This window comes from Wolffia australiana, chromosome 14 (genome assembly GCF_029677425.1).
Source record: "Wolffia australiana isolate 7733 chromosome 14, ASM2967742v1".
NCBI classification, from domain to species: domain Eukaryota; kingdom Viridiplantae; phylum Streptophyta; class Magnoliopsida; order Alismatales; family Araceae; genus Wolffia; species Wolffia australiana.
This window is the reverse complement of record NC_135848.1, coordinates 6,633,553-6,641,921: the sequence shown is the minus strand read 5'-3', so window position 1 is coordinate 6,641,921 and position 8,369 is coordinate 6,633,553. Positions and strand designations below refer to the sequence as shown.

At 41.2% G+C, this 8,369-nt stretch overlaps 2 protein-coding genes across 3 annotated transcripts; both read left to right on the top strand.

Annotated features, from left to right (window-relative positions):
- The first annotated feature begins 283 nt into the window (after positions 1 to 283).
- Positions 284 to 2,624, top strand: LOC144711992 (uncharacterized). Its single transcript, XM_078586164.1, has 4 exons — positions 284 to 676; positions 1,378 to 1,473; positions 1,544 to 1,592; positions 1,728 to 2,624. The coding sequence occupies exons 1-4, from the start codon at positions 314 to 316 to the stop codon at positions 1,814 to 1,816; spliced, it is 597 nt and encodes a 198-aa protein (XP_078442290.1). The 5' UTR covers positions 284 to 313; the 3' UTR covers positions 1,817 to 2,624.
- A 72-nt stretch (positions 2,625 to 2,696) lies between these two features.
- On the top strand, positions 2,697 to 4,389 carry LOC144711979 (transcription factor MYB4-like). 2 transcript variants are annotated; one of them, XM_078586145.1, is made up of 2 exons: positions 2,697 to 3,404; positions 3,549 to 4,389. In XM_078586145.1, exon 2 carries the CDS (start codon positions 3,732 to 3,734, stop codon positions 4,122 to 4,124), a length of 393 nt encoding a protein of 130 aa, XP_078442271.1. In that variant the 5' UTR covers positions 2,697 to 3,404; positions 3,549 to 3,731; the 3' UTR covers positions 4,125 to 4,389. The 2 variants fall into 2 exon arrangements, with proteins under 2 accessions (XP_078442271.1, XP_078442270.1); XM_078586144.1 differs by having other exon boundaries at positions 3,539 to 4,389.
- The last annotated feature ends 3,980 nt before the right edge of the window (positions 4,390 to 8,369 follow it).

Sequence of the window (8,369 nt, the reverse complement as noted above, 5' to 3'; positions counted from 1 at the left end):
TGGAATGATTGAAAGTGTCCCAATTTTGTTCACTTTATCCTAAACTCATGCCTAGAGTCGAACTTTCAGAACATTTACGAAAGAACTTATCTTTATTTCTTTCGGAAAGAGTTTAAGAGCGGTCATGAAAATGTACGAGTCATCCCTCTCTTTCTTTAATCCCTCTATGTATGAGTCAATATCGATGGAACCACGTGTCAGATAATAATTGATTGTCATTTGAATTCAAAAAATGTCTTCCCGCGCCAAAAAGTTGTTACTTAAAGTCTAATTCTGGCGGGAATCCTGCGCAGGAACAGAACCAGTTTCAGAGATGAGGAAGAGGGGCGGCGCGTCGGGAAAATCCCGAGCAAGGGGAGCGGCGGCCTTCAGATCTCCTCTTCCGGCGACTCCCCCTTCCACAGGCGAGATCTCTGCCAATGGCAGAGACCGTCGCTTCGCCTCTGCGGCTTCTCCTGCGAGGAAGAAGATCGCTGCCTCCTTGGCGTCGCCATCGCTGCTCCGCGCCCCTGCGACTGCGACTCCTTCGCCTCAGAGGACCGTCGGATCCGTCAAGGAACTCAGAGATCTCTTCTCTTCCAAAATCGATGCGGTTCAGAGGCTCGTTGACCTCAGCCACTCGGAGATCGTCAAGGATCTTGAGGCGTCCAGGACGAGGCTCTCCAAACGCTTGAAGGTCAGGGCCTCTTTCCGTCTCCCGGCTTCGAGACTGTAGAATGATTTCGTCCGCCTTCTTTGGATCATCTCGGTCTGGATTTATTTAATTCGTTGAATGGACGTGCGAACATCAATCGAAGATTAGTGTAACAGGAATCTACCTTCGTTGAGTTTAATTCGAAACGAGCTCGTGTTGAATTTGAGTTTGAGCTTTTGAAGCGTTTCGTTTATCGTTTTACTGGATTTACTTCGGTATTTCGGATGGTAGCTGGAAAAAAATGCCTCCGAGAATCAACGATTACTGTGACGAGAATTGCGCAGCTTTGAGCAATAATTCGAAACGAATTCCTGTTGGATTTAGATTTAACTTTTGGATCGTTTAGATTAATTTACATGATTTGCTTCGGTATTATGGATCAGAGCTCGAGAGAAATTGACCGAGAATTTTCTCTAATATCATAACTACCTTCTTTTGAGTAATCATTCAAAACGAACTCATCTTTATTTTAGAACTCAACGAACTTTTTTATCGTTATGATTAGTCAAAGGGATTTACTTCGGTCTTATGGATTGGACCTGGCAAGACATTGACCGAGAACTTGCTAACGAGAACCGACGATTAGTGAAACTTCAAAATTATTCTTGGCTTTCAGTTTATATCTAGTATTATTTCTTGGATATGATCGACTCGCCACTAATCGTAGATTTTTTCCATTTCAGCTTCAGATACAGGCATGCCAGCAACTATCAGAAGAAGCGGAAAAGGACTACCGGAAAACGTCGGACAGAATCACAGAGAACATGAAACTGATGAAGGTCACAACACGACCGAATTCAGATCTATCTTTTAAATTTCTAACGCGCGTCTCCATTTTTTCGCCTGCAGAGTTCGTATTCGGAACTCATGACTGAGGCCCAGACTTCTGCTTCCCGTGGTAAATACATTCGTAGCCTCAATTCAATTTCTTGCGACAAAGAACATATTTCAACTCCAAAGAAACATAATTTCATCATTCAAACAATAACAAAGAACGACTGAGATTTGAGTAATTATTTCTATCCTTGAGCAGTATACAAAGCGACTCTCCCGGAGCTTGCTCAGTCTCTGGATAAAGCCATCGACAGTCTGCGCAGCCGCTACAAAATCCCGCCGTCTTAATGGCGGCGAGAAACCTCAAGTAATCTCCTTCTGACCTTCGAACTAACCTCTCTTTTTAAGGGTTTGCAGGCACGAATCAAACGAAATCCAATCTGTCGTCCAGTCTTAGATCAAATAACGTAAAACAAAAGACAAAGAAAAGAAGGGTTCGGTGGCATTGCGAATATTATTGAAATTTTTAGGTACGAGTAAAGTTACTTTGATTCCAAAGCCCGCGCCGAAAGAGAAAGAAAACGGAGCCAAGCGAAATGGGGAAACGAATGAGATTCCGCTTTACCCGATTGGGCTACGCACTTCCCAGCTCCGTCAGATGGCCTCTCCTAGAGAGATAGAAAGATGATAAATAGATAGATAAACAGATACAGAGAGAGATAGATACATAGATAAATAGTGAGAGAAATATAGATTGAGAGATATAGAGAGATAGATAGATAGATAGATGGAGAGAGAGAGGTAGATAAATAGATATAGATAAATAGGTTGAAAGATGGATAGATAGAGAGAGAGAGAGATAGACAAATAGATGCAGAGAGAGAGAGGTAGATAAATAGGTAGAGAGAAAAATATAGATAAATAGGTTGAGAGATGGATAGATAGAGAGAGATATAAGACAAATAGAAGGAGAGAGTGAAAGATAGATAAATAGATCGAGAGACAGCGAGACAAATAGATCGCGAGAGGGATAGATAAATAGATACAGAGAGGTATAAAGAGAGATTGAGAGAGAAATAGATAAATGAATATATATATATATATATTATAGACAGAGAGAAATAGATAAATGAATATATATATATATATATTATAGACAGAGAGAAATAGATAAATGAATATATATTATAGATAGATAGATAGATAGAGAGAGAGAGAGAGAGAGAGAGATAGAGAGATAGAGAGAGAGAGAGAGAGAGAGAGAGAGAGAGAGAGAGAGAGAGAGAGAGAGAGATAGAGAGAGAGAGAGAGAGAGAGAGAGAGAGAGAGAGAGAGAGAGAGAGAGAGAGAGAGAGAGAGAGAGAGAGAGAGAGAGATAGAGAGAGAGAGAGAGAGAGAGAGAGAGAGAGAGAGAGAGAGAGAGAGAGAGAGAGAGAGAGAGAGAGAGAGAGAGAGAGAGAGAGAGAGAATTTGGCCACTAAGAAGCATAGTCAACAGTGAGACTGATAGAGAGGTGGGTCGCCGTGAGCGGGGGAGGGGGGAGCGACCGGGTTAGCTGAAAGACGGGGGGAAGGGGTTGTTGCCCGGTCAATACTCGCGGTTGGCGGCTATATCACATGCTACGCGGCGGCTATTGGGTTAGCCACGTCAGACCTAGATCACGGTTAGTTGTGCACGGGAGAGATCCATACCACAAGAGAGAGAGTATATATATAAAGAAGGGTGAGAAGGAAAGAAAGCAGTCAGTGGGCGAGAGGGGAGTGTGGGTGGGGAGAGATGGGGAAGAGCAGGACGAGAGAAAGGAAGACGGGGCCGGGTATGAGCAAGAAGATGAAGGTGAACAAAGGGGCCTGGTCAGAGGAGGAGGACCAGAAGCTCATCGAGTACGTGAGAACTCACGGGAATAGGAAGTGGAGAGCCCTTCCCCAGAAAGCTGGTAAACCTCTCTCTCTCTCTCCTCAATTATCTTCTCTTTTACTGGATACCCTTTCTCTCTCTTCCCCATATGTTATCTTCTCTCTCCGCATCCTCTCTCTCTCTCTAAGTATATATGTGCGTCTTTGCTTGAAGGGTTGAATAGGTGTGGGAAGAGCTGCAGGCTGCGGTGGCTCAACTACTTGAGACCAGGCATCAAGAGAGGCAACATCTCCGCACAAGAAGAGGATATGATCATCCGCCTTCACAACCTCATTGGCAACAGGCACTAGAAAAAACTCTCTCATTTTGTTATATGTACTAAGACTGGTTTTGTATAACTGGGAGGATGAACAGATGGGCTCTCATTGCGGCTCGGTTGCCGGGTCGAACAGACAACGAGATCAAAAACTACTGGAACTCTCACCTCAGCAAGAGAACTGTCACCATCTCTGACCTCAACAGCAGGCTCAATGGAAGAGTCACAAGCGCCGAGTCGCCGCTTGGGTCTGGCAGCTGGGCTCCCCAAGAGGAGACATTCGACGTCAGTGAGTTGATTGGCTTCTCTCAGATGGTTGATTTTGGGATGCTTGACGGCACTGGCGGGTCTGAGGATGAAGCTCTGGCTGTCTGCCAAAGCCCCTGGACGGGCCTCGGTGGCGGCACTCTCGATTCATGCAGCTTTGAGGAGCTTCCAGATCTGGGAATGTGGATAGATGATGCTGATTTCTCCATGATGTAGATTTCTGCCTCTCATGTAAGAAATCCAGAAGAGGTAGAAGAGGATGGAGACTAGAAGGAGAGAGAGAGAGAGAGAGAGAGAGAGAGAGAGAGAGAGAGAGAGAGAGAGAGAGAGAGAGAGAGAGAAGGATGACACACTGGACAAGTATGGTAGTGAGATCATCATTTCTCAAATATCATCGTGCATGTGTGTTTGTATTTATAGTAATAACGGCTAGCCTGAGATGTGATCGTAGCCATCTAAGTATTTACTATATAGATGAAATCCTGACATTCTATATTGAATCCTAGCCGGTATCCTCTCGATCTTTAAACTTATATTGAATCCTAGTTGCTAATCTCATTGCGAGTATAAGGGGTACATGTTTGTTTACTTCTAGTCTAGTCTTAAAATTAACCCTATAAGTCAAACAGTTCGTGAATGTGGCATGGGTGCTGAGTAAGACTCCTTAACATCATACCCGAGGAGGATGAGTATGAAGATGAACCAGTCCCAGGGAGTTTTGGTTTTTAATGAAGCTGTTTAAGCCGATGACTTTTCCTAGTTAGGAGAAAAGTGGGTATAACCGATGCATGTATAGATTGATTGATAGATTAGACAAAAATATAAACTCATGGTTGGATAGATTGGTTGATAAAACCATGGACATATGGATAGATAGAGAAAAAACAGAGGTCAAAAAATAAAAATAGAAATAATATTGTAAAACAAATATGATGGATGGGTAGGTAAAAAAGATATTTTAAATAAGTAATATTTTATATGTATAAATATGTAACTAGGAAAGTAGATAGGTAGATGAAGGGATGAAAATAGAGAAGATGGTATGGTGACTATGTTTATAAATCTATAGGTAGACTTTATATAGAAATATGTAGGGGGATACATTTCTAGATCAATAACTAGATTGGTGGACTGTTAAAATAATGAGCAGACATATAAAAGATACGAATTATGAATCCAATAAAAAAGATATAAATTTTGTATTAGAATGATAAAAAAATAAGTTTATGGATACAATGATCAAAATAACATGGTCATTGGATTCATGACATTGTTCATAACCAACAAAAATTTATATCTTCACATTATAACATTTTAAAATTTTGAAAATGGTATAACCAACAAACAAAGAAAGGGATGTATCACATCGAGACATCGATTAATTTTCTGCCTCAAATGAGATGGGGAAATTTTTTCATGCAAAAACTTGGATAACTTCTTTTTCTGATAACTTCTTGACGTTACTTCTAATGAATCTGAATCGTCATTGACTTCGTAACACTCAGATGAAGATTAATCTTGAGGCGCAACTTTACGTTGTCTAATAGATGGATAATCAGATAGATAGACAGATAGATAAAAACATAGAAAAATAGATAAGTAGGTATGCAGATAAAAAGATAGATAATAGATCAATTGATACATACAAGTATACATAGAGAGATATATAGATAGATGGGTAGGTAGACAAATAGATCGATAGAGATATAGATAAATACATAGAGTAATAGATAGAAAGATAGGCAGACAAAAACATAAATAGAAAGATTGAGAGATAGATGGAACATATAGATTAGATAAATGATAGATAATCAAGCTAATCACTAGACTTCAAGGGTGTACTGTAAATATTCCAATTCATTGGATACACAAGAACAAACATCAAGTTATCTAGATAGAATAATACGATCTGGACCTACTTATACGATAGGTATGGCTAATCTTGTTGCCATTAGTGTGGAGACATTAAGGATAGACGGTGGGCGCTCTTTAGAGAAAGAGTTCACAAAAGTGGTTCATATGAATTCCTTAGTGGTGTCATATCGTAGTGTCAATGAGGTTTATTCATGTCACAATGTGTAAGTGGTCTGTTAACTTGAGGCTCCAAGAACATCTTGTGTATGGACGGCCACATCTTAACTAAGATTGTACAAGTCCCTAGCCATAGGATTGAAACATGTACTTCATTTATAAACATGAGGTGACAATGATAATGAATTAATGTTTTTTCAATGAACTTAATTCAAAACATGGTGGTGTTATTGGCTTGACAGCCATATTAATTTTATTCTTCATCTATGAGTTTTACTTGAATATTTCCACACCACCAAGGCAAATATATTTGTGGTTCGAGATTTTTGAATGGTGAAGAGTATTGCATTTGATTCCAAATAAAGGTAAAAATATAAAAATCACACTCTATAAGACTGATTATATACAAAAGCTCAATATATTTTGATGGAAGACCAACCAGCTGATCGCATTCAGACTCGTCACCAGCCCTTATGTGGAGCCAAAGCCGACGTGAAAAACCAACACTTACATTATCAAGCTTGAAGCAACAGTCATGTTGTCTTGGAGAGTGCCGAGACGTCTTGGTGTTCTTTTTCTTTTCTTTTCATCGTTTTTGGATTGTCGGAGGCCCCTCATGTGTGAGTACCGGCCTCCTCCATCGTTCGTGTTTATCTTAATCGTGTTTAATTGTCATCTTTAGGGGAGGAAATCCATAATGAGCTTCTTTTCCCCCTAAAGAATCCCTTTCAAGGGGAGGCCCAATAGGCCTTCCCCTTAAAGGGGGCCCAATTGGGCTTCCATAACTGCCACTTCCCCACCTTTTAAGAAGAGGGAGAAGTGGAAGTTAGAGGGGATGTCATGTTGTTGAAGAATTCTGAATCTCGTTCCATTATTGACAGTTATCTTTTTTTTTTCTGCCTTGGTGAAAGTTCTGAATGTGTAGTAGAAGAAGAAGACTCAGTGTTCTTCCGGTTGTATCTTTCTGTGATCTGCAAATCACCACGACCGCCCGACTTCGAAACTATGGGAATACCTCGTGCATCACAGTTGACAGAAATTGAAGTTTTCTCTACACTACGCGAAGTTCTCTAGTACGCTGCCTTCTGCTGTGACTCATCTCTGTTCTTGTTGGTCGAACGCCTATACCCAACAGTTGACGGTGACGAGAATGGCCGACCCCAATGAAGATTCAGTCATTTTCTCCTTGATTCAAGGCTCCGGCCATTCTCAACACCGGATCTTCAACCCGACCATTCTCGTTCGAATGGTGGTCATCCAGTTGATGACGAAGATCAAACGATGCTCTTCAGAAACTAAAGCCTGTTGAAGTCATCGTCGTTGATATCGAGCATCGCCGAATTCAGATGGCCCCTTTACATTTCCATCATCAACGCTTCACGGTGGTCTGGACACCTGATTGCTGATCCTCCGTCCCCGATTTGGTGGTTTAGTCTTGTTGAAAATTCAAGCATTCCGATTCTTCATTACACTGACGGATCTTCCACGGGGTCTGATTTACGAGATTCACGGCATCTAATTTGACCCCTGATACTCTGTCACACCCTGGATCCATTTGTTACCTCCCTCGATTGGTCTCGACGGCTACAAGGATAAGAAACAATTTCGGCAGCCAATACCGCTGCCTAAATCTTGTTTTGGCCATGTTATTCGACATCGGCATATTGTGGAAGTGTCATCGTCAACCTCAACAGTCAAGCGCACAAGGGCAAACACATTCTAATCTGTTGGTCTACAGATTTCCTGTTAGACCTCTCGTGATACGCATCAGAGTCTACCTCCTCCAAGCCAAAATCCAGGAACACAATCTATAGGAACACAAAAGGTTGCTTCTTCTTTCCCTTTCATTACAGAGTTAATTATTTCTCTCAGTGCCGAACTCTAAATTGCTCATCGTCCTCGAGAGAATTTATACGTGAATTCTAGGAATTAGCCACATATCTGTGTTAGGGATTTTATTGACGGTATCGGATTTGATTGTCTATTTAGACGGTGTGGACGCACTTGGACGAGAACGTTCCCCACCACGTTGGTCCCTTCTATCTGGTTACGTGGATCATTGGGAGCTCGATCGTGACTAAACCCGTCACGTGTCGCCTAGTTGATCTACCACTTTCGTCTTCTGACGATTGTAGTATTTCTCATTTAAAACTTCTCAAAATCATTTGTGGCATATTTTCACATCATTTCATTGTATTTAGAGTCTAAACTCTAAAAGCTACACGACGTATCAATTCGGATCATCGTGTTACATCATATTTGAGACTCACTAGAACACAAGATGTTTGTTTTAAAAAACTGATTGGATTTTATCCAAGTGGTAGATTGATGGAAATATGTGTGGCCTGAAAGCCAATTACACATTCCACGTGTTGTTCCATATTAATTATAATGCATGCGTGATGCTTATAATTGAAGTCCATGAGTGCA

What these genes read in the sequence shown, in the direction of transcription:
- LOC144711992 (XM_078586164.1), top strand. Translation starts at nt 314, where the DNA reads ATGAGGAAGAGGGGCGGCGCGTCGGGAAAATCCCGAGCAAGGGGAGCG. An exon ending in GGCTCTCCAAACGCTTGAAG is followed by an intron (nt 677 to 1,377) that starts GTCAGGGCCTCT and finishes TTTCCATTTCAG; the next exon opens with CTTCAGATACAGGCATGCCA. An exon ending in AGAACATGAAACTGATGAAG is followed by an intron (nt 1,474 to 1,543) that starts GTCACAACACGA and finishes TTTCGCCTGCAG; the next exon opens with AGTTCGTATTCGGAACTCAT.
- LOC144711979 (XM_078586145.1), top strand. Translation starts at nt 3,732, where the DNA reads ATGAACAGATGGGCTCTCATTGCGGCTCGGTTGCCGGGTCGAACAGAC.